The sequence below is a fragment of the Mucor mucedo genome, assembly GCF_025094135.1.
Source record: "Mucor mucedo strain NRRL 3635 chromosome Unknown EV154scaffold_55, whole genome shotgun sequence".
NCBI lineage: Eukaryota > Fungi > Mucoromycota > Mucoromycetes > Mucorales > Mucoraceae > Mucor > Mucor mucedo.
This window is the reverse complement of record NW_026252339.1, coordinates 75,202-100,828: the sequence shown is the minus strand read 5'-3', so window position 1 is coordinate 100,828 and position 25,627 is coordinate 75,202. Positions and strand designations below refer to the sequence as shown.

At 35.8% G+C, this 25,627-nt stretch overlaps 6 protein-coding genes across 6 annotated transcripts; 2 read left to right on the top strand and 4 right to left on the bottom strand.

Moving 5' to 3' along the window:
* Positions 1-1,960: 1,960 nt before the first annotated feature.
* EV154DRAFT_552268 (uncharacterized protein) lies at positions 1,961-3,471 on the bottom strand (the record flags this gene model as incomplete). The annotated part of the gene is made up of 8 exons (XM_051605044.1): positions 1,961-2,024; positions 2,085-2,122; positions 2,155-2,197; positions 2,266-2,340; positions 2,601-2,669; positions 2,837-2,958; positions 3,108-3,235; positions 3,462-3,471. 8 exons carry the CDS (start codon positions 3,469-3,471, stop codon positions 1,961-1,963), a joined length of 549 nt encoding a protein of 182 aa, XP_051456870.1.
* A 5,948-nt stretch (positions 3,472-9,419) lies between these two features.
* EV154DRAFT_482178 (uncharacterized protein) lies at positions 9,420-10,183 on the top strand (the record flags this gene model as incomplete). Its single annotated transcript, XM_051598474.1, has 4 exons — positions 9,420-9,537; positions 9,690-9,759; positions 9,780-9,858; positions 10,076-10,183. The coding sequence occupies 4 exons, from the start codon at positions 9,420-9,422 to the stop codon at positions 10,181-10,183; spliced, it is 375 nt and encodes a 124-aa protein (XP_051456869.1).
* Positions 10,184-13,177: 2,994 nt separating this feature from the next.
* EV154DRAFT_564332 (uncharacterized protein) lies at positions 13,178-15,001 on the bottom strand (the record flags this gene model as incomplete). The annotated part of the gene is made up of 3 exons (XM_051605833.1): positions 13,178-13,242; positions 13,307-14,910; positions 14,976-15,001. The coding sequence occupies 3 exons, from the start codon at positions 14,999-15,001 to the stop codon at positions 13,178-13,180; spliced, it is 1,695 nt and encodes a 564-aa protein (XP_051456868.1).
* A 1,589-nt stretch (positions 15,002-16,590) lies between these two features.
* On the bottom strand, positions 16,591-16,767 carry EV154DRAFT_422028 (uncharacterized protein; the record flags this gene model as incomplete). The annotated part of the gene is made up of 1 exon (XM_051596066.1): positions 16,591-16,767. A coding segment is annotated over one exon (177 nt), but the record flags the coding sequence as incomplete, so codon positions are not given.
* Positions 16,768-17,740: 973 nt separating this feature from the next.
* Positions 17,741-19,412, bottom strand: EV154DRAFT_482175 (uncharacterized protein; the record flags this gene model as incomplete). The annotated part of the gene is made up of 4 exons (XM_051598473.1): positions 17,741-17,934; positions 18,366-18,460; positions 18,658-18,783; positions 19,312-19,412. 4 exons carry the CDS (start codon positions 19,410-19,412, stop codon positions 17,741-17,743), a joined length of 516 nt encoding a protein of 171 aa, XP_051456866.1.
* A 2,181-nt stretch (positions 19,413-21,593) lies between these two features.
* EV154DRAFT_482174 (uncharacterized protein) lies at positions 21,594-23,004 on the top strand (the record flags this gene model as incomplete). The annotated part of the gene is made up of 4 exons (XM_051598472.1): positions 21,594-21,756; positions 21,994-21,998; positions 22,032-22,163; positions 22,933-23,004. 4 exons carry the CDS (start codon positions 21,594-21,596, stop codon positions 23,002-23,004), a joined length of 372 nt encoding a protein of 123 aa, XP_051456865.1.
* Between the last annotated feature and the right edge of the window lie 2,623 nt (positions 23,005-25,627).

Genomic DNA, 25,627 nt, shown 5'->3' with positions numbered 1-25,627 from the left:
ATTATATGAAGCACTCACTTTCAAAAGCATCTCTAAGAAAAAACACGATGCAACAACTAATTTAGCATATTTAAATTTTATACTTATGCCTTGTATTTTTTTAATTCAGGGCTACTGGGTCATAGGGTGATGTACTGAAGAAAAATATAATTTGCAACTGTACGCTGGATACAAACTTGAAAACTTATATAGTAAGAAAGAGAAGGGGTAATGGTTAATTCTCCGTATGATCTAGTTTCCTGCTCATGTCTCGTATTTAATTTGTGTAGGATCTCTAATGTTTGTCAAAATGCCTGCTACAACTATATAAAATTACCAGACTACCTTTGTATTCCAGCTGCGTAAAAGATAATAGCGAAAGCGGCTCAAGAATAGCGGATCGTGTTTTTGATGGTGTTCTGTAGGAACGTTTGGTGCCGGAGATTCCAGTTGCAACCAAAGAAGGTAATGGTGATTGTTGTTGGTATTTAGATTTTTGTTGATTTGATCTATTACTGTCAGAATTAGCCGGATGTTACTAGGTACGAGGACAGGTCTCTTTATACTTACAAGGCAAGGCTAGGTACTAGGTAGGACTATAAGGTTTTGCGAAAAGAGAGACAAGAAAGGTAGTAAAGCTAAGTTTATATAATGATAATAAGTTATACAAGATATCAGATAAAGATCTGTACTTGTCTAAATAATCTAAGGTATTTATAATAAAAGGAAGATAGTCTTAAGGATTATCTTTTTAACGTGAAGGGTCTGGAGTTAAGGCCTTGGGGAAGGTCTTGAGGCGAGGTACTGTGGCGGGATCATGGGACGAGGGTGGTGGCGGATGTTGGTTTGGTCTTGAGGCGTGGTCCCATGGTGATGACTCGTAATCGGTCTCATGGTGGTGTCAGATGGTTTGGTCACATGACCTGTCAAATATGATCTGCATACACATGTAGATCTATGCGGGGGTGTATGTATGCGCGTATGCATTAAGGTATTGACCACGTGGTTCATGACAGCTTGTATGAAAATAAGCAGATAATATGGCTACATCTATATCTGGAATCACTTCTACGAACGCAACCGAGTACGATTTCGTTACAATAGACGCCCAGCTGGCATTTTACACATGCAGATGTAAATTTAGTAAAATGACTCTGAAACCCCGCAGTAAAAAAAAAATCCCTTTTTTTTCCCTTTTTTTTTTCTATTTTTTTAAAATTTTGCTTCTTCGTCTCTATTCTTCCCACTTTTTGTTTTCTTTCATTTATTATCAATCTCAATTCTGTTTCTATTCTTTTCTATTTTTACTTTGTAGCAAAAGCAGGCTTACAATTTGGCGGAAATAATGGGAACTATTTGCCATTCACTTCACAAAACTTCCATTCCTTGACGTGCAAAAGTGGCAGATATGATATTCTATAATAAAAAAAGTGACACAGCCGAAATATTTTTGGCTGGCAAAAAAAGCACCTTTAACAGTTGAATGAAGCCAAGAGGTTCGCATCTGCCGTTTTTGGTTTTAAAAAATGGCATCTATTTTAGTTTTTTGAAGACAAATCATTGACACCTTCCATTTTCCTGGCTTGTAAAAGTGGCAGTTATGATTTTGTATTATAAGAAACCGTTCGCAGTTGCCATTGTTTTTTAAACGGAAAAACCCTTAACTATTTTTTCAGACCCATTATTTTATATTTGGCAGGCTCACAATTTCTTATTCATTGTTATTATTGGCAGTAAAGCAGGTATTATTGGATTGTTAATTTATATTTCAGTAGCGTATAGGAGGGTTTGATATAACTTTAACCTTTTTATTTAGGTTTATAATTGTATACATGGCAATAAGATGTACCTTTATGATGCTTTGATGTTACTTTAGCTTACCTTTGACTCTCTTAACACTCTATAAAGGTATTGTTAGAAAATAATAATATTGTAATTAATTCTGCATTTTATTACCAGCCCTAAGTTCTGATGTCGATGATTATTTGACCGGTGGTGTTCCTAAAATGTCGTCGTTTGAGTGAAAGGTACACAGAAGAAATAGTCTATATGTAAGTAGTATGATATCAATAAGAATAAAACATAACTTTTTAAAGGCTATTTACCTGTAAAGATAGAACCGTTTATTGATGAGGACCATTATCTATGGAAAATGGTTATATTATACAGACTTACTTCAGTTTGATCAAAATAAAAAAAAAATAGGCTAAATTTTCGTCTAAAAAAAAAAACCCTTTAGTTTTTTATACTGATTACATGTCATTGCTTCAGTCATTGCAAACATACCCAATTCCAACATAAATGTTCACACTTTCCGTTATTTTGAAGGTGCTATATACCCTTACCATTGTTATTTGAAGGCTATTTATTTTAAAAGATAAATAAAAGTAAAAGAAAGAGAGAAAAAATTGTAAGCTAAAAGAACGCTAAAATACACACTAATAAAGAAGCTAAAAACCAGAATGGTCCAATCATGTCGACCAGACACAACTATTATCTTCTTCTGGTTCTTTTACGTGAAGGTTCATTCGCTACCTCTGGTGGAGGAGAACTGTATAAAAAATAATTATCGCATATGAGTATACATATATCATGCATGAAAAACAATAAAAAAAACTTACAGCACGTCTGCTATGATAGGGTACTGATCGCGACCCGTGTCTTCGAAAGCCTCATTGAAAGTGTCTGATCTATTGGGATCTTGTAGATTCTACATTATTTTATCTTGTCAACGATATGGATGAAATAAATCGCTAAAGAATTGTGTACTGTTACCCTTCTTCTGAGTGTTTGGTTGTGACCATTAAGTCTCTCCTATGAAAAGCTTCTGGCACACCACATTCTCTTACACTGGTACCTTTTAAATCCTTTGTCCTTCGCAAGCTTTTCCAGGCGCAGCATGTCAAAATACCTATCATTTGCCGGGATATCGTTCCGGTTTTTCAATACGTCGGGGTGGTCCAGGTCAATCAAGTTATGCTACAGCAAACGTGCCAGTTATTTTAACTGAGCTCGTATTATTTCCAAATCACGTTCTGAAATTTGGCCCAGAGGTGGCTTTTGTTGCTCATTGGGACTATCCTTGCGTAATAACTGCCAGTCTTTTGTGTGTAAAGTTTCAGTATTACATTACGTCTATCGGAGACCTTCTTTCCTTCAAGTTCTTCAAAATTTGTCGCAATTGTTCGTTTACCCAGCTGATCAGGATATTCCATTATTCGGCATCTTTTTACCGACTCGGTGATTCGATCAAGAGCTAAAAAAAAATACAAAATAACCGATTCAGTCACGATTATCAGAATCTGGGAAGGATTGGCAGTACCACTTTGTTCAACGATGCTTTTTCTATCATATTTACATCCTCATCGGTGATGTTTGGTGCAAATTGATTTTTGAACTGATTAGACAGCGCATCTAGCCTTTGTTGGACTCAGGAACGTCAAGTTCAATTCTACGAACATAATTGGGGAGTACAATATTACTATCAGACATTTGAAAAAAAAAATTTAAATAAATTATTTTACAAAATATAAAGGTAAAAAGTTGAAAGAAGATATGCTAGTACATGTAACATATTTTATCCCACTTTTAGTTAGTTGGAGCTGGACTGTCTGCTTATCTAAATTATGTCATTTTTGGTTTGTTTTGTTTTCTTTTGTTTTTGTTTTGTTTTGTTTTTGTTTTGTTTTTGTTCTTTTTTTCGGTTCTTTTTTCAAGGCATATCGTCATGTCGACGGAAAAATATCCGCGAAATTATTACTTAAGTTCAAGGACTATAGCTAATAATATGTCGTGACTGTCTTCAGCTTCCAGGAAACGTTCACCTTTGTCGTTTTTCACTATGAAAGAAAAAAAAATTAAAAAGGCGATTTTAAAATTAAGTAATTGAGTATATAAAAAGCACCTTACGTATAGAAATTACTTACACCGGTTACATTTTCCAAATATAAATCACACTTTCACAAATTACAAAATTTTCAAATGTCATTCCCTCCGTCTTCTTCGTCATATGCCAACACACAAAGAGATAGACTTTCTTATGAAGATTTTGAATGTGACGGCCGTTCGATGATATTTAATAGTTACCGTCAACTCCAAAACTATAAGAGAGTTCATATTCGAATAACAACATCTGAAAATACCGTTCTACAAGAAAGCAATAATGATTCTGTTGATAATGGAGACGTCAATGATTTGGTACAAATAACTACCTTGTCTCCTTAGTTGAAAAATAACTTACAAAGTAACTATAGTCTCTACCCCCGTTGGCATGGATGTTGATGACCACATCAATTATAATTGCGGATGCAGCTTTGAAGAAAATGATGGCAGGGCTCATGTTTATCAAGCTAGTAGAATTGGCTGCAACAAATTCACAAAAGATGAAATAATGAGCATTCTTCTTTCCCAATTGATGCTGCAACACCAAATAGCCATAGCTGCTAACAGGGACATTGTAAAATTTGTTAATACGGTTTTTCGGGACCACGATGAGATAATGATAGCTAATAGAAATGAGCGTATGGCCGTGATGCATTAAATTTCTTAACATTACATTGGTATTTCATTCCAAACACGGAGCCTAATTTAGCTATGGTGGGGCTATTAATGTTTTGGTCAAAGTTGAATCCAGTGTTCATGGCCGCGAATATGATGTCTGTCCAAACAGCTGTTGACTGTATGGATTGGATGATAAAGAAGACGAATGTATCAACCGTGACGAAAAACGATATAAGATCAGCACTGAATTGATCAAGGTCCCCAACGCCAGTATGAAATTGATGTCTATCGGTGATCTTCTTTTCAGTATGTTGGCTGATCCTCACACTAGAGATCTTCTAAATGATAGAGCTAACAGGAAATCAAGTTTCATGCAAATAAGTGCTATTTTCGATGGGCGAATTCACAAGGATCTGGTAAAAAAGGGATTGTTCTCCAATCCTGACGATATTGCCATTGGTCTTTAGACGGATAGGTTTGTAAACCAAAAAAAGCGCAAAAACGAATTTACAATTATCCACAATGTGATATTCAATGTTGATTGTTCGATCAGGTAACAACTTATACTGGTCTTAAAAGGTACAATTTCCTAAACACTAGACATTAGATTCAAAAACGAGCATATGTTACAGCTAGCAATTTTACGCGGTCCTAAAAAACCTACTCATCTAGATTTATACTTGCGACCCATCATCGACTAGTTAAAGGATTTGGAAACCCATGTACTTGTTGTTAAACGTGGTGATATCGAAATCTGTCACTCAAAGGTATATTTGTTGCTTGCTTCTGGGGATATTCCAACTGTGGCGGGTATGGCTAACATCGTTACTCATAGCTGTACATACGGCTGTCATTCTTGTTAATCGAAAGGGAGAAGTCCGGATAATAAATCTCATGGAAAGTATTTCGACGATTGTTTTGCTTCATTGAGACCACTGCTAAACTACATGACTGGAAATCCTGTAAGTATATTGAGTTGAGCTTTTGATTTCTCGAGACTAGTAGAGTGCACCTACTATAGATAAGAAACATTTACGAACCTAGTGTTTTTAGTAAGCTATCGACATTTTCCGGTTCCCCATTTTATGCGTTGAATGAGCTCCATCTTATAGCCAGAGGAATCGGCAAACGTTTATACGATCTGATCACAATAAAAATTCCCAAAAAATCAAAAGTACTACAATACCAAGCAAGATAAAATCGTCTAAATCGCCAACTATCCTTTCTACATCTCAACAAACAATTTGGATGTTATTGAGGATCGTATCACCTCATAGAAAAAGCATGTCCCCGTTTCTTTCCAGGTTAGCTTCGACACCGTTTTTGAAAAGATTGATTATACACGTGCCGTAAATTGGTTTGACTTCCTTTTGTACATTGCTCCCACATTTTTTGTACCCTACCTGCCTAACATGTCTGCCAAAAACAACGTGCTGGGTTTGGTCAAAGGCTGTGCTCTTGCATTGCATGGAATATCACGCCAGATCTGATCAGTGAAATAGAGGGGTAAGTCGGTGTACTAACGTATGGGGAATTCAGTTATTTAACAGAAATATATTACCTTTGGAAGGTTCTTTGCGATTTGGAACACCTATCTTCTGGAGCATGTCATTTTGAAAAACACCTCTCGGACCGTGTTTCGTTCTGTCCAACATTAATTGATTCTCGTTCAATACTTCATCAAGCAGCATGGTCCCCTGAAGTATTACTCTGCAAAATCTACGGAGAGAGTGATTAATGTATATTCCAACATAATGAAATCAAGAAGAATGGGCGGTAGGAATGCAAGTATGCTATTCGAAAGATTTGCAATTCTTAAATTCATCAACAGCATTATCGATATTACGAGGGAAATTTATCTGATCATACCAGCCGGACCAGGTGACAACGGATCTTCCTAATAACCAGGATGATGTGCAGCTTTGCGCGTCGCTTGGTGGTAACATCTCTCTGGCTGGTAAGATGATAGAAGATATCAGATGTGGCCGAGTAAAGGATGCCTTATCTAGCTTTTACGGAAGATCTAGTGGTCGTAATGCTGCTACTTCTTTCGGTAATTCTGAAATTGATATTGCTTCTCGTGCTTCGATAAACAACATTGTTTACTCCTCCAGCATGTACCAAATACGACGGAAGGAGATAAGTCGGGAAAGCCATGGCGTTATGTTTACCACCAGCTATAAAAAGTAAGTCAATTCCTGTTTTCATTGAGTTAGCTTCTTACTCCTTTTACTTTTTACAGTTTCTATTTTTACCTTAGCCATTTCCACGTTTCCGTTAGCTTTTGGCTTGTAGGTGCTGTTCAGTTCTTTTTTTAAGCATGTTGACTTGAATACTGTCCCACAAAATTTTGGGCTAGTCGAAAGCATGAAACACCACGACGTGGCCAGACACGACAAGTCTGTTCGAATTGTCAAAGATCGTTCATGCTAAGCGCAAGCTACATTCGTGGTCATCAATGTGGCAGACATTGAACATCAAGTTGGGTTAATTGAGTTTCTTCCTAATGGAAACTAGTTTTAAGTCAAGGCCCCCTACAATGTATTCAAGGAAAATTTTCAAGTAATTAAAGGAATCCTTTCCATTTTGTAAGTTTTCATAATTGCCATTCGTTTCATTGCATTTCTTTTTTTTTCGGATTACATGTCGAATATAATAAGGTCATATTTTCTTGGTGCAAAATGATAATAAAAGAATCAAAGAACTGAAAAAAGAACTTCAGAAAAAATCTGGTTTTTAAAATAAATAAAAAAATGGCAATTTGTTACCATTTGCTGCACAGGCGCAAAAAATTATTTTTTACACGGTAACCCATCAAATTCGGATCAATATTGCTTCAAATTTTTGGTATATAGCAATGTAATTTAAACTTCGAGATAGTTTTTATAACATCTAAACTCCATAATGACGGTTCCAGAAATGTTTTTGAAGCATTTTTGTTTTTTTATGATATTTTCATCATTTGTAGCAATATTTTACTCAACTCTTATTGGCTGGGAATATCGAGCAAATAAACAAAATGGCAGGTATGTTTCCAATTAATTCACAGCAGCTGTTATGTCCGCCAGAGTGTTACAAGTTCATAGTTTTGCAGAAAAAAAGATTTTATAACAATAGGATCAATTAGAATTGCTGTCAGATGTATTGATGTTAAAGTTAACTAAAGATTTTAGAAGAGGAAAAATAAGCAGTATTTATATTACATAAAACGGACAACACTGAGGATACTATCTTAACAAAATGAGTATGCTATCAATAACAATATCTACATCGGACAATTAGTGCTACTCATAGTCAATACAGAATTAATAACAATAACTTGTCTTAAGTTTGGACATTGATGTTACGATACCATGACACTTTGAAGTAATGACCGTACTTAGCGATTTTCTTTTTTTATGACCGATCATGATTTAGCTATGATTTATCAGTGATGCTAGCATATGAATATATTATATGTACAATATATATGCGTGATGTATGACACTGTTTTAATTTATTGGAGCCGTTTAATAGTATCCAAGAACGAATGTGTCTCCTTGAAAATGTAAGAGAAAGCCTCCAGTATGATATGCTTTATGTTCAACGACAATTTTATGGTATTTAAAGAAAAAGGGACTATGCCTAAACCAGCGCTTTTTTTAATACCAGTGTATACGCTTCGTTTATGAACTTTATTTTGTATACAATACTCATCTTCCTCGATTCCCGTCCAGATACACCAATAAGTACAACTTAAATGTTCCAATGAATTCCGAATCTTGTAGCCATACAACGAAAAATGACGGGAAGTATAAAGTACGCGCATAAGCATCAGCCTGGATCTCTTTATGCTTAATTTTTAAGTTCGTCAGAAATGTCGAAATGGACCATTTCACGCTTACTTTTAGGGCCTATAAGTAGTGTTCAGTGATATCATTTCACCCTCATTTTTTAAGCTTGTGATTAGTATCAGGCCAGATCAGTTTCTGTATCTCTTTTGGCGTGAAATGAATGATCATTTCCATAAACAATATTTTACCCTCGTCCTTCTTAAACAGATATAATTATTGCATTTTGATTTCAAGTAACAAAAGCAAGTGCTATCCAAAAAAACGTCTTGAGGAAAGACTATTTACAAAGTTAGATCATACAGTGATCTAGACGCAGACCTAATAATATTATTACGTAATGAACTACCAAAGCAAATGACGAATTGAACTAATTGTAAAACTAGCATTGATAACTGAAATATACTGTCATCATCATTCATATACAAGTGCATATATCATGATTCTGTTACATCTTATGACCTAAATATGCTTTACGAGTAACCAGATTTCAGACTCAATCTTTATCATTGATCAGTCAGCTCTTTAAATCTTTTGTCCTGATCCACATACGCTATGACAAACTTTTGTCATTGCTTATTCTTTTATTTCATTTCTGGTTTTTTTTTCTATAAATATCGCTGATAAATGTTACTTCTCCCAGTTTTCTTTATCACATATATTTCATACACATATTCTCTTTTTTTTTACCTGCACATTCTTAAATAAATAACTTGTTTACAAGAAGCAATTTATTCTCTTTTCTGTCAAGCCTGTCTCGTTCCTCCTCGTTCCTGACAGCATATGTGTTTTCGTATGAACACAAACATTTATAGCTCAGGCCAAAAAGTTATCCTTACATATACGAACTTACCTGGCAAAAAAAAAATATCTATCTAATAGGGCGGTAAGAAAATAATGTTTTTTGGAACAAAAAAATAAAATTAAAAAGTATATATTTTCATCCTGTTATGCTGGTAAGTAAAGAATTCGGTCGTGATCAAGTTTCAATACTAACGAACGAGTGGAGGATCCTTATAAAACAGAGGGTCGTAAATGTAGAAGTTGGGGCAAGGGAATGCGCCAAGTTATTGTGGCGCTAACATGAGGTGAGTGTGAAAGCCCGCTGATATGGTCTGGTCGTGCCGTCCAATGGTCTTGAATCCCGGGCAGTCTCCCAATCGCATATGTTGGTTTGGTCACCGGAGCTGTCACATACTACCTGTAAATACATGCAGATCTATTTATGGTATATCAATGATTTGCAGGCAAGCGTCCAGGACTCCAAGGACAAGTTCTACATTCTTTCCCATTAACTGTTTAATTTTATCATAACGTTATTCTTGTGGTGAATGAAATTTATCCCTCGATATTGACATAAATAGGTATTAATTACCTTAGGGTCATTGGACAGTGGAGATAGCAAACGTGTGACAGTCGTAGCGCAAGTTGAATATTTTTCATCAGCCAGGTACTTCTAGTTTTGTGTAGGAAGGATATTTACTGCCTACTGGACCACGGAATCATTACTACCAGCACGTTTCTTGAAGAAGTATCATGTATCCAACTGGTAAATGTTATTAACCAACCTGGAATACTAAGGAAAGCATATCAGATACCAAAATTTTCGGAAGCGACATCTTCTGGAAGGACCGTTGTTTTAAACTCGTTAAAAACATATACCTTATGTCAGACAATGAAGATTTTTTCGACGGTCAGCGAATACAATTAAAGCAGCCAATCATTTCAGACATTATCTCGCGCTGTTAATCTCGAATATAATGAAGTTTCGTTTATTTGAAACACTCGAAGACAGGTTCAATCAGATCTTAAAGATAGCTTCCGAAAAACATGAGACGTATCCAAACGCCGTCGTTACTGCAATCGTTTTATAGTCGGCCTACTAGTAAACCCTACTTCAATAAATCAAACGTAAATATTTTAATATACCAGCTTTGGAGGCTGTAAGACACGTAGAGAATAAGAAAATTTAAACCAATAAAAAATTTAAGCATGTTTATTTACTGGTAAATACAGGCTCGTCAGAATATCACATATTTTAGCGAGTGATCATAAACAATTTCCACGGGATATGCCAGCCTCTACAAAGGAATTGGTTTATAGTATACAAGAACCTTAGACCTGTCAGCATTCTGTGAACGATATCAGCAATGTGTCATCCTTTTAAGCTCCATTTTGATAAACGTTACTCCCCAGTTTGAAGAACACCTTATGTAGACTTCGATATTTTGACGCAATCGAATTCCGTAATGGGACTCAAAGGAGAATGTGTAATGTTTTTCTAAAAGCGTTTATAATACACTATTTTCATAAATTATTTGCACACTCTAGGAAAAAAATTGCTCACTTTTTTTTTCATTTTCCGCACATTTTTTTATTTTTTTTTTGCTCACTTCACAAATTTTTTTTTGCTCACTTTTTGAAAAAAAAATTGCTCACTTCAAGGAATCTTTTTTGCACAGTGTGTGCGAATTATTTTAAAGGGGATTTTTATTTAAACAAGTTTCGAACTTGGACTCAGAATACCGGCAAAAGCCTTTCAAGTCGCTTATCAAGACATTTTGGCATGCTTCAGTGATTCTGGTGTTCAAAGTTTCGGCCTCCAACAGTTTTTCACGTTTCAATTTACTCTTAACAACAGACCAAAACTGCTCAATAGGGTTTAGCTCAGGGGAATAAGGTGGTAGATACACACACCCATACCCACGACTTTCGATAAACTTTCTAATATTATCGGATGTATGTATGGGCGCATTATCCATAATAATGTAGTGCCCTTTGAATTCCTCATGACGATCCATCACATCGATAGTGCTGGCAATAAAATTGAAGTAATGTCCCGTAACAGTACCAATACTTTTCTGCATTTTACTACCACCAACCGTCTTTCGTTTCTTAGAAGCTGCTGAATAGGGTACCCTAATCTTGACATTGACAATGCCATACGGGGATATAGCACCCAAAATTGTCGTAGTCTTCGCTCGTGTCAGGGGTTGGATAACCTCAGCTCGAGTGCCTTTTTTGGACCAAGGCATTGTTCGCTTCAAATTGATGTGAAAGGCAGACTCGTCGATGAAAACACAATTACTATTGTAATCCATGTCGGTTTGAATCCATCTTGTAACCCAGTCAAATCTTTTCTCAATGCTTACGGGCGAGTTTCTTTCTTTTGAATGAAAGTGTGCTTTTTTAAATGACAAGGCACACTTCTCTGTCATGAAGTTGTAAACAGTTGTCTTGGTTACTTTCAACTCACTGAACTGGCTGGTAAGACTTTCTATTGCCTGATCCAAAGTTGCAGAAGGGTGATCGATAAACGCTTCTTCTAAATGTTTTTTATGCTCTTCATTCAATAAAGCAGGTCTACCAACTTTCTTTTCGGATTTTTTGGTCTCCAATCCATCCCGCGTTTCAACAATCAAATCTTGGTCTTTTTTCAACCAGTCGTAGGCGGTTCTACGGGCAATACCTAACTGCTTTCCTGCTTTACCTGCAGTTAGGCCTTCTTCATAAACAAGGTAGAAAAAATGACCTTTGACATCGTCTCCATGTTTCTTGTAATAAGAAACTGGTCCTGATGTAGCAGTAGAAACCATCTTATTGGTTTTAATTGAGGCCTCGGGCTTTTCAGGTGGTTTAAATTCCATATAGCTATCGAAGTCAACAGTGTCAGCGAGTGGGTAACCGTCCACGTCTACTTCCATTTCAACCGGTTCATTTCCATGCTCATCTACAGCGTTTCCATGTCCATCTTCCTGAAAAATAAGAAGGTCCATTGGTTATATTTATTTTCGAAATTTGTGCGAAATGTAAAAGTTAAAGTGAGCAATTTGTTTTTCAAAAAGTGAGCAAAAAATAATTTGTGAAGTGAGCAAAAAATAAATAAAAAAGTGTGCGGAAATTGAAAAAAAAAGTGAGCAATTTTTTTCCTAGAGTGTGCAAATAATTTATGAAAATAGTGTAGGTAATCATAAATTTTCCCCTACTTATTTTGAAATATACCACCCATTCTGTATGCGAAATGATATCAGATGAATTTAAAATAAAACCCTGCATACAGGTATGACAGTATGTGAAGCTGTTGAACTGTCAAGCAAAATTCCATGTCAACCATGATTGAGTCGTAAGAAGAACAAATTATAGATCTGGTCCAGTGCTTATGGATTGATCTTCCAAAATAAAAGCATTCAATTGTAATACCCGATTATTCAAAATATAACTTTAAAAAGTAGAATTTTTTGAATATGGACTATTTATAGGAATCAAAGATTTAAAAGACAATGATTAATGTAGGACATAAGGGAGAATATCGATGCCCAGACGGGCGGATTTTTTGTTTTCTTTTCCGACCAGAATTCACTAGAGGTCATGATCTTGACATTGGACATAATAAAGACTTTTAACTATAAAACCCGAGGAGTCATGACAAACAATGTTAACAACGTTAAAGTCTTGGGAAAACTCAGATTTATTATGGTTTAAAATTTTGAAGACGTATAGTACTAAATGAATGAATACAAAGGAAGTCAATCTTAAGGAAAGACTTCCTGTCTCTTTCGGGTCGCATGAGCTCATAGAGGTGCTAACTGTACGTAAAAGATTAAATTAACCTAATATTATTTGGTTGTGATTAAGTTGTATGAGCAAGATGTTACTTAAATGAGAATATTAACTTTCGCGGAACAATTTTTTTTAAAGTCTCATTCGGTTATACAGCTGAATAATTTGATAGCTTTAAGGAAATAATTATCATACTCAACACGAACATATATTTTCCCGAATAAACCCTTACAAACTCCAAAAAAAAAACCCGAAACATTTCTACCCTACTTTTTAGTTACTAACATTTTTTTAAAAAAAAGAATTTATTATCTTCTTCCCGAGGAAGAACGTCCATCCGCTTTTTCTTTTTCTTTTCTGTCGGCTTCTTCTTCTACAAAATAAAATTATTTAATAAGTAAAATCTTCTCAAAGGACATCTACAATTAAAAACATACCTTCTTTTTCAGCCCTATCGAAGAGGGCCTTCAATACTAGTCTCTCCCTCGCCTTTTCGTAATGCGCTACCCGTGGTTTAGCGATTGGGCGTACGGGAGAGACAGTAATTGAAGATCCCTCAATGACAGGGACAGAAGAGACAGAAGAGACGGACGAGACAGAAGCAGGACAAGACACAGGAGGGACAACAGCCACAGAGGAAAAAGCAGTCACCGGAGTGACAAAAGCCACAGAAGAGCCAAAGCCAACGTTAGATGTCGGAAGGACCGACAAAGGAGTCACAACGGACGGCACTGCAACAGACGAAGAAACGTCACCAGAACGAGGAACAAAGCAAGGACGAACGGTTGTGGTAGGAGGAGGAGCGTCATTTTTTCGCTTATCCCCACGCTGACGTTTTTCACAAGGAGAAGGCGAGAAAGGAGGAGAAGCAAGCGGAGCATCTACGGCTGTACCTGCAACGGCATCAGCTACAACAGCCGAAGAAACAGCAACACAACGACCGGACCCAAGACGACGAGGAATTGCCACAGGACGAGGCAAAGCAACAGCTGGGACCTCCGCTACGGCAGAATCTGCACCAGCAGAGCAACTTCCAACAACCGAACCGATCTCAGCACCAGCCAAGAAAACAGGAGCAGACAGCACGTTATCCCCAAGAGGAGACACAGACACATGGCAAAGCTCTTCAGCCGCAGAAGAAGAAGCAGCAGAAAGTCCAGAACCAAGAGTAGCAGAAGCCACAGCCAGACCCAAGACACCAGATTCCCCAGACACAGGGACAGAAACGTCGTCAACGTCCATTGCGGAATCAACCGCAGGCAAGCTGCGACTAGAAGCCGCAAAGTCACCAAGAGGAAAAGCTTGACCAAAGGTCAAGGACGAGACGACGGAAGGCGAACAGTCTCGACCGAAACCGAGAGAACCAACGTCAGCCTTAAGACAAGCTTTAGTAATGGCTTCGCAGCCAATACCAAAAGAGACAGAAGACGAATACCTTTGGAGGGGAGGACGGAAGGAAGGCATCCTACCACCAGAAAGACAAGGCAAACCAGCAACACAGGCACAGTCCAAAGAGTAACACGTCATGTTCAATTTGATGGACGTGACAGAGGCAGGGCGGACCGAAAAGGGTGCTTTACTGAGCTCATAATATCCAGAAGCAGCAACAGAGGAAGAGAGAACAGCAGAAGAAGTGAGACCAGCAGTGGAAGTGGGTCCAATAGAAGAAAAGCAAGCCTCACGCGAAGAGGAGCCCACAGAAGAATAGCGAGCCGCTGTAGAAGAAGGAGCCGCAGAAGAAGAAGGAGCCAAAGAAGACGACGAAGCCACAGAAGAAGAAGGAGAAGAGGGTAAACCCAAATGCTCAGGTTGGTGGTTTTGAACGGTGGCCAAAGGAGTTATCCTACCACCACGAAGGACGAAGAGCTCACCAATTACAACGGTTGGTTTTGGCCGGCATCGTCGACGAAAACACGAAGACGCAGCGACACAACCAAAGAAAGAGGCTATTTTTCCCCAAAGGAAAAGTAAACCAAGGCTGGCCGTGTACCAGACGAAAGAGAAAAACAAGCGAACGCGGTGTGTAATTTCACACTTTAACCTATACATTAACAACATTAGCGCTGCAAATAACATAAAAACCTTCCTTTTCTGTTAGATACTTACGGGTCGATAAAAGCGTTTTGGAGCATTTTATTAGACTTGTTTAAAGAAAAAAAAGAACAAAAAAAAAAGAGACGAACGCGTTATAAAAAAAACATGACCGCTGCCCAGGGTTAATTGATGACGTGATTAATTTAAACAAAAAAATGTAACTCAGTTCCGAAGATACATGCAATTAGTTATCAATTCAAGTAACGTTTCTTTTTTCTTTTTTTTCTTGGTAGATCTCTATGAATTAAATGGCGTTATCGTCCTTTTTTCAATTTCACGAATGACGAAGAAGAAATTGCGTAATGAGCTGGTCAAAAAACATAAAAAAGGCAAATTCTGTGGCGATTGCAAACAACTTATAAAGCTTTATAAAGTGAGTATATGAGAATAATAAAAAATCATGCTTCCGAGACGAAGACCCCTTTTAACCTAGAATTACATGACATTACGAATGACTAACCGAAAGTAATTAGACTTAATCTTATGATAGTCGTTGATGATAGGAAAGTTATTATTCCGAACGTCCTTATTGTAGTTTAAGTTACACTTTGATGAAGGGCAAGCATCAAAAATACGGCTGTGGGAAAACGAAGACGTAGCAAAAGTAGGCTTAAAGAGGATAGTTTTGCAGAAAAAAAAGGTATGAAAAAACAATAGGATCAATTAGAATTCTTGTCAGAGTTTATTGATGTTAAGAGTAATTAAAGATTTAAGAAGAGGAAAAATAAAAAGTATTTATAATAAATGGAATTGACGAGGCTGACGATACTACTCTTAACAATATGAGTATGCTATCAATAACAATATCTATATTGGACAATTAGTGCTACGCATAGTCAATAGAGAAATAATAACAATAACATGTCTTAAGTTTGGACATTGGTGTTACGATACCGTGACACTTTAAAAATAGTGACCGGCTTTAGCGAATTTCTTTTTTATATCTGATCATGATTAAGCTATCATTTATCAGTGATGATGAGATATGAATTTAATATATGTATAGTCTATATGTGTGATTTAGCACAGAAGAAACAAAAACCGAAAGAACTGCAGTCATTCTGTTATTACCTTGAAAAAACCATAGGGCTGTGTTTTATCAAGAAATGTATTAAAGTTATAAAGAACAAAGAGGATTGAGGCAGTCCGGAAAGAATATTATTAAATTTTTAAAAAAAGATTCTTTACTTAAGAAATGAAAAGGTGAAGCAAATAGAAGATGGTTGTGAAATATATCTGATGAAGAAAACTGATAGAATTGAAATTTATCAGCCATAATTGTAGAGAAATAAAACAAGAAATTAAATAAAACAATAAGCAATCACAAAATTTTGTCATATCTTATTTGGATCAGGACAAAGGTTTTAAAGAACTGACGGATCAATGATAAATATTGAGTTTGAAAGCTGGTTACGCATAAACCAAACTTGGGGTATAAGACATAAGAAGATCGTGACACAATTATCCATGATTATCAAAAACTTTTCAAATTTGGGGTACTTATCTACTTTATTCATAGTTGTTTTAATGGGATTGTTGTAATTATCTGCAGTATTTCCTCCAGTCGTATTGATTTAACAACGGTTGCCTTTAATTTCTGCATCCAGAACATTGAATATATTTCGAGTCATAGGCACCTAAATTTCATGTTTATGACTCCGCAGGCTGACATTGGGCCTAGAACGGTATGGCTTGTAGCTCGTTCTGGCGGGCTAATAACAATAGCTGGTGTTCCCAAGTAATATGACTTTAAGTAGGTTTGTATTTTATCAAAAACACTCTCATCAATACAAATACATTTTTTGGGGTGTTACATGTCTTTTCTGCACACGTTTCTACCCTTTCCTTCATGAACCACGTGGTTAATACCTTATTGAGTACAAGCATAATTCTCCCACCTCATTGATCTGCATGTATATGAAGATCATATTTGACAGCTCATATGACCAAACCATCACCCCCATGGGACCGATCACGAGTTACCACGATGGGACCACGCGTCAATACCAAGCCAATATACGCCATATCCCTCATCCCATAATTTCACCACAGTACCTCGCCTCTGTCCTTCCACAAGGACTTAACTCCAGACCCTTCACTTTAAAAAAAAAGACCTAATACTATCTTTCTTATATTATCAATAACTTAGATTATTTAGAAAAGTTCAGACCTTTATATGATATCTTGTATACGTTTGTTATTATTTTTATTATATAAACCTTTAGCTTTACTACCTTTTCTTGTCCGTCTTAGGGTACCATATAGCTCCACGCTGTACCTAGCCTTAGCTTTTAAATATACAGAGACCTGTCATTGTATCTAGTAACTTCCGGCTAATTCCTGGCATTTTCATGTCTCTCTTTGATCAATGTTCTCAACCTTTTGATTCCTTCCAACCGGACGAATAGTTATTTTTTGACACTCTAATTGCATTTAGTTAAAATTAAATTTCCGAAACACTAATTTGATAATATGAAGTCTTCAAAACTTTGGTACTTACCTAGAGTGCATCAATTAATCTGGCATGCGGGTTGTAACGAAAACACTAAATTAAATGAGCTTTACCGTCTACCTAAGGCTGGCTGGCCTTTCTGAAAGTCGTATAGTCTTCTTAAAAATGTCAAAATCGCGATCAAATTTAGTTTCTTACACAATCCTTACCAATGCAAACATTTTTAGCTGCTTTTCTAGTTGATACTACAGCGCTTAGAAACGCCTGTTGCAAGTACTACAGAAAAAAAGTTTTCGGTCACTTTGACTAATTCGTGGACCTAGTTTTAGATGTATTGCTTGCATCGATAGTTTTCCAGCTTTGCCATTTTTTCATGAAGTTCAGGATCTGTCATATTGAGATCTTTTCGCCGCTTTTCAGAATACCGTAATGATAATTCTTTAATAAATAGCAGTGCTTCATCAACGGAGCTCAATAAAATCTGCTGGCGGTGAGACACAAGGTCAAATACACTGCTATCTCGTTAAAAACTACGCTTTTGAGAAGGATGTTTTATATAGATTACAAGTATGACAGGTGTATAGGTGGGCGGTGTTACTTTTTTTCGTTTTCGTCGGTATAGTAGGGACTGTTTGTATTTGATGTTACCTTGTTTTTAATTTCTTGAAACGGCTATTCTGGTTGATCTGTCAAAACTAAGTGATAATCCATGAAAAGAAATCCGAAGTTAAAAGAAGCAAAATTTAAAGTTAGATCTCGTTATCGGTAGGTATTTTGGTTGTAAATATGTCATGTGGCGTAGACAACTTTTATTATAATTAAATTCTTTTCGACAATTGATCTAATGGCAGTGCTTGTAACAGAAAAAAATTTAAAAAGAGGAAAGGAATGAAAAATAAAAATAAATTTAAATAAAAAATTACATGCCGATGGTTGCGTGTTTTATTCACCATGTTGCGTCTTTCCGCAACATGTTGTGGAATTACGCAACATGTTGCGGATTTCCGCTACCGAGTCCGCGGCTGTGTCACTCCATGATATTTCACTATTAGGCTTAAGTAATTACATTTATTACACCATAGTAATGTATGTTTAAACATTAAAAAATACAAATGTCGTAACACATACATTCACATACTTTACGAAATCAAGGATACACGGTAAGAATAATAATATGAAAAAAAACTTGGATTCTTATTTTTAAAAAACTAAATCCATGATTGAAAAATCTTAAAAATTTACCTGGGGCTGTCTGAGGATTCAAAATCTAAAAATAAAGCGAAAAGGTAATCACTTATGAAGGTGCTCTTTTTATGAATATTTTTGGTCATAGTTGGAAAAAATTCCTGCATATTTTTACTGTCCTTGCTGTTATCAATTAACATCAGTTATTATTTAAATGCTCATCTTCATAACCGGTATAACTATTGGACAAATGACGGTTCATCTTATGTCGTTGATACCATTACAGCAGCAAATTCATTGCACCAGATTTTCAAATAAAGTAGCATTTAAAATTTGAAATAATTAACACTGGTCAACGTAAGAATACATTATACGCTAGCCCTTCACTTCGTTTGATGCAATAAGATTGAAGTGAATCAAATATTGGCAGGTCTGATTATTAACCATCAATTATTACCTTCCTCCTCAGTTGAATGTGTTCTCAAGTTTCAATCTTGCTATATCATTTTTCCTACATACACAAAGCTTCCCATCTACACTAGTTATCCGTTTAATCTGTTTATCCTCTTTATTTTATATACTGTGCTTCTATTTTATAAACAACAATTGTCGTTAAAACATTAATTTCAGAGCTTAAAAGTCGGATTTTTACACTGGTGTTTTCATATTTTTTGACAGAGAAATATAATATATTGTGGGAAGATGATTAACCTGGATAAATCCGATGGGTTTTTACGAATTTTCGAACTGTAAAACGCATCCCGGACATTTTTGGGTCTCACCACTGTTAATGGCAAATTTTGTTTTGCCATCTGTAAAAATTCTGTGCAAAAAGAAAAAGAAACGGGCTGTATTAGTTCATGAGAACTCTCTCATAAACAATGTAATAGAGTCAGATTTGTAGCACATGTTAAATTCATCGAGGAGATGGCATTTATTTACTATTTTTTTGGAAAGCGGAGTCAAAATGGTTCATTATAATATAGATGCAATGTAGAAACGCTAAATTTCTAGAAATACAGAAAATATGGCCACAAAATTAACTCTGGAACGGTAGCGATCATCATAGGCTATTCATTTAAACGTTTAGCGAAAAATATATTCCTGTAGTCGTGTAAAGAGTCAGGAACAATGTCTGTTATTGTACCTTTTTTGAAACTACAGCTTCCTAAAAATACAAAAAGCATTTTCATCTTCGAACAATTTTTAAAATACTGTTAAAATGACTGTTCTAATTAGCTACATTATATGCTGTAAAGTACTTGCATCTTCAAAGACAATGCGAAGGTGAATCACCTTTTAGTTGTTAGTCTTGCATCCTTCCAATCCGTGTGCTTTTGATTGTTGACACCGGTAAGGTAATTTATGAGGATGACCTAAAAATTGTCAGGCAAAAAAAACAAAAATCAAAAAAAGGGTAAATAAAGCCAGGAAAAAAGTAATCTTATTGGGTGTTTGGGGTGTCAAGCCAAACAAAAAGCCTTTGTTTATGTGGCCATAGTCTTGAAAATGTTAATGCATATCGAATAGCATTTTTTTGGATTAAACATACATACACCTTTCAAGAAAATCCTCTTCGGTTGGTGCTGCTTCCATAAGAAGAGCTTCAGAATTAATGTTTTTACATCCTTCGATGGTTGAGCGGGTTACTCTGTGTCCGGGTTTTAATTTGATTTTGATTTCGTTGTACCTGTAAATGGAAATGATAAGATGTTAATTAATGTTACTTTTCAATACCTTCCATACCCACCGTATATATATGAAAAGTCCCATCCTGATAGTACTACCATAATCCAGATAGTTTAAATACTGACGATTTTGCATGCCTGCTACTCTGGAGCCATAAATCGAAGTTCCGAAAAATCTTAATCATTTAAAAAAATAAGAGAAAAAGCTATTAAAAGGGTTGGATATATTGGTCTTCAAGATTTCAAAAGGAAGCGATGAAAGTATTGCTCAAAATCTATGTTTTATATAAAATACCAGTGTATTATCTCCAGGGATGATAATCAATTTTAAACCAAAATTTTGGCGTGACCTTCCATTTTTAAAGAGTGATTTTGTTTTGTTTGTTGTCTTTTTTTATAACTCTTCTTCGTAATTTCCTTCTTTTTTTTTCTTTTTTTTTTTTTGTCTAATGTTCAGAATATTGGCAATTCTTCGGTTAAATGTGTCGAACGACAATGCTAGCAAACATACTCACGCATATACAAGCCATGCACACTTCTAATGATCTTTCATCCCTTCCTCCGAATGAGTGAGATTCCGAACCAGCTATTTTGAAAATAAGTCGTCAAGTTCTTAGGCAAAAGCATTCCGTAAGACTTTTATATTTGCACGTAATCAAGTCTAATTCAATTAATTGTAGTCCAGATTTCTATTTTCTCTTCGCGTCTTCTTTTTAGCCAAAACTCACAGAATGTCGTGCATTTCACATAACTTTGTCTTTACTTTACATTACCCCAATTACCTTGTAGGCAAAGAGGTTGTTATCGCTTTTCGACCCGCCTGAATTCCACTTGCTCTTTCCCATGTAACCTCAAATAGGTATAATAATATTGCAACCTTTTCTGGTTTTTTATTATTTATTTGTTAACCTCCACCGTTTAGGAAACACTACACGATACGTAAATTTCGAGACAATGATTCCATAATTGTAGCTTAAACAAATTGTACCCGAATCCTAAACAATAATTATTTGGTAATGTATCTTTGACGGGACTATGAGGATTATATTCGGTCATGGACGGAATTACAGTTCTCGGGGTTATCCAATATTATATTAACGCATCTCGTAAATTTGCATTTAAGAGTGGATGAATCGATACAAATTTGAACCACGAGAACGATTGATGATGGTTGGACAACAGCTGATGTTTTCAGACAGCAATCACCACAACGAGTGAAACGATTCTGGATTCACGTAAATTGTTTAAAAGGGAGATATTGTAAGGGTCAGAAAGACAATATCAATCCGTGGACAATTAAAATTAATGGATGTATGGTTAAAATCAATGGATGTATGCTTAAAAGCATTGGATGGATACTCAAGATCAATGGATGCATGCTTCGAATTAATGGGTACCCATTATTTAATGTCACACAAACGGTTGCATTCTGATACTAACGAGCTATCTCTATTTTCCTGGATACAGGGTATGTGCATATTCTATTGCAGCCAATTTCGTCTCTTTTTGAGGTTTTAAATCAATCGTTTTTTTCATGGTAATCTGCCCAATATGCGTCTTTTAGACGTACTTTTAAGACGATTAGAATAACTTGAGAGAATTATCAGGACCCGGTTATATATTTTAAAGACCAATAATAAAGATTTACTTCTATTAATAAACATATACAATCTAACTATTAGACATATCTATAGACTGCATATAGCTCAGGTAATGTGTAAAAAACTATATGTAATAGGGTAGGAGACATTCAATACCAGACAAAACGTTATAGATGTGCTCCCTAAAAAAAAGAAACCTAATATGCCACATTGTTTACACCACATGACATGTTTTACGATTACACCACATATTTTCCTATTATATGGAGACGAGGTATGTACTCTTCGTATTCAACAACCTGTCTCCGTCTATGTAATGAATAATGTCGGTATATTATGGAATATTCCGGTATTCTAGCGTTCATTTGTTGCTTAGATAACATACTACTGGAATTGCATAGATTTATTTTAAATTGCATACCTCTTCTGTCCGTTATTTATGCCACATGAGTAATTAACCACGGAAGGTAAACGGTCTATTAATTTTGAGTAAAATATAACCTTAGGTCAAACATATAGCCATCTTTACCCTTTCCACTAACCTGCGGCGGTCAAGCATCCACCGAAGAGCGTGGACGTACTGATATAATTAATTTAAAAGGAGCACCGTAAAACCTAAAAATCATCTGACTGTTGTCACTTATCTTAACAGGATAAGCATTTATATACGACTATAAATCAGTTATTTAAACTAAAAAGCAAGTAAACCGAGCCTCCAACACTAACATCGGCCATGTCATCAAATAATGTGGGTATATAACGATCTGTGGATTGATAAGCGCCAACTGAGAGAAATAAGCTGGCGTGGTTTAAAATTTTGAAAGAGGGCTTTGTTAATTAGCAAAGTTTAGAAACGTTTTTTGCTTTTTTTTTCAAGTCCTCATCCTAGCTTCTACATTGTGAAATAACAAAACAAGAAATAGAATCTTGGTATGTCACCTTCTATACATTAGATGAACGTTTCACCATTTTCATCAATCGCACAATTGTGACAATGTCGGCAATGTCACTAATACCATTTTTTTTCTTCATTATTTGTGTAGGGTACAAAAGTTGGAATACAAGAGCAACACCAAGCAGCCGAATGTCTCTTTATGATTCCCAATGCTGCGTAGAAACGTCTTATTTCTTCGAATGCCTATTCAAAACAACAAATGCAATCTACCCATGTACCAGTTAGTCACATATAAAATTTTGCCGTATCTTATTATAACACTGTTAGTTTGGCTTTGAAGAGAACGCTCAAACCTACCTTGTCGTTTAGTGATTCAAGTCCAACAGAACTTGCTCATTACCACCTTTAGCTATGAACTTTGATAGCCCTTGTTTAAAGAAGCTAATGGAGTAAACTTGAAAATTTTGCCAAAGCTTGCTAGCGCTGCAGAATTATTCGAAATTTAGTTAGATTTGATGAATAGGCTCCGGTAAACAAACAAAAATTGTTTTTACTATTATTTTGAGTCCACTAACTAAAGACTTTATAGTCAAGACATCTTAAGAAATAACACAATCATCATCATCACTACTTTTTAACATAAAGTTTTGATAAAACAATTTCTAATAGCTGACCATAATCCTCTTTAAGAACAAGATAATCAACGATGTCGGATTAAAGTACATCGTGTTTGTATTTCACATGAAATATAGAAGAGCCGTTCCTTACATAATACTGTTGGTATTTCTACCCCCAGTGACTTTAAATCTCATTTTTTTGTAAACTCCTGTAAGAGTATGTAGTGGCACAGTCAAAAATCATTTAATGATATAACTAATATAACCCATTTCAACTATTTGACAGAAACGCTACCAATAACAGAACATTGGTTTATTTCGCGCATGGTCCAAGTGTAATTAAAGGAGGATAAAGGTTTTTCGATTTCAAATTGTCAGGTTTTATTTGGTGATGCGTAAGTAAGATGAGAAAAAATAGCCATAATTACATTGCTGACCTCTTGATCTCGAAACTGGTTTCTCTTCGCTAATACAGACGCAGGAAGTCCTACAAAATCACAATTCTTATTCCTCTTCTCTTCATCCGCCAAGTGTTGGTAGTGATATTTCACTTTCTTTTGACAAATCGCTTTTTTACAACAGAAAAAGCAATGTCTTTATGGACGACAGATACAACATGATCATATAGTGTCCCCTCCTCCAGAAGGTAATCATGAAAAGGAGGTTCGCCGTCGATAACATGCGGTAGTCTTACACCCACACGGCAATATTTGGTAGCCCATGCAATCCTTGTAACTATCACGGATCGATAGCTGTAAACTTTTACTAAGTTTGATAGTTTTATAATTCTGTAGGTCACAAATGTCAGACATCTCGGAATCAACTGATGGTCCCAGTTCAATAGAAGCAACAGCAGCATTTTATTCAAATTTTGACAATCTTTGACGTAAAGAAACAGTCATTCTCCTTGGACAAGTATAATTGAGGGCTGGCGCGGAAGAATTTGCAATTGCTGGTGCAGGAGCAGTTCTCGGTACATTGTTGAGGAATACAGGAATATCAATTAGTTCCATTTGGTAATTTCCGAAAGACGTGGGATATTGAAATGTACTTCTAATTCATTTTTTTGTAGCTTATAGGCGCGATCTTAGCCAACTTAATATTCCTGACGAAAATACATTATCTAAAAGGTTTTGACCAAAGACATGTCTCAGCCGGAAAACCGTTCATCATGAGACTTTGTTTCGATGGAGAAAATATAATCGCCAGTTTTCTTTATAAATACGGCATATAACTGGTTAGGTAATAATTTTTAGATGTTGTGCTCGTTTGACTTACAAATTCTTCATAGTTCGAATGTTGGAAGTAGAAAAATTCTAAATACCTGCAGAAGCTCACATCGTGATGGTAAAAATCAAATTTGTCAGCATGCAAGAGTTTAAGCACTTAATTTTGTAAATGTAGAACCACAGCAATCATTCGCTCTCTCTTATGTTAACCGGTATTTAATGAATGTCAAGTGCGTAACCGCGGAAAACTCCAAGAAATTGTTCACACATGCCACTATAGGCCTGTAAGACGTTACTAATCTAAAACGACAGGTAATACGCTTTAATTCATACTGTGATTTATACTTATAGTAAATCATACTTTATTATGCTATAGTAAAACTACCGTTTCTAAAGCCAAAAATGGGGGACTTCTTTAAATATGTGATTCTGTGGCCGATAGGACAGGTATTACTAAGGAAGCAAAAGGGCCTTGTTTCTTATCAGCTTCGCTTTTTGAATGGCGACGTCAATCGATGGCTCTTTTGGAATTACTCTCTTTAAATAACGGCTAATGTCTGGACAGCCGCCTGTTGATGACTGGAGTAAGTACTGTAATGGCTGTTTCACTATTTCGCTCAAGAAGAAAAAGATCTTCCATATTTTAAAATTCAATTGGCTCTATTATGGCGACCTTAAGTCCAGATTTCGCTTGACTCACTCTTTATTCATAACTACTTATGTCTGAAAATCTGCGTACTGTCAATGCAATTAAGTACTGCAATGGCGTTGGCTCTTATGCTCTCAAGAAAAATAATCTTTGTTTTCATTGTTTACACTTTCTCAATGGCGACATGGGGCCAGGAATTTCAGGAATGACTCTCTATACATAACAGCGTGCACGTGGAAGGATCTTTTTTTTTTACTATTAAATTGTGTGATACCATTGCGTTGTCTGTTGTTCGCTTAAAAAAAATTATTTTCGCTTCAATTCCGTCATGACGACATCAGGAAATGG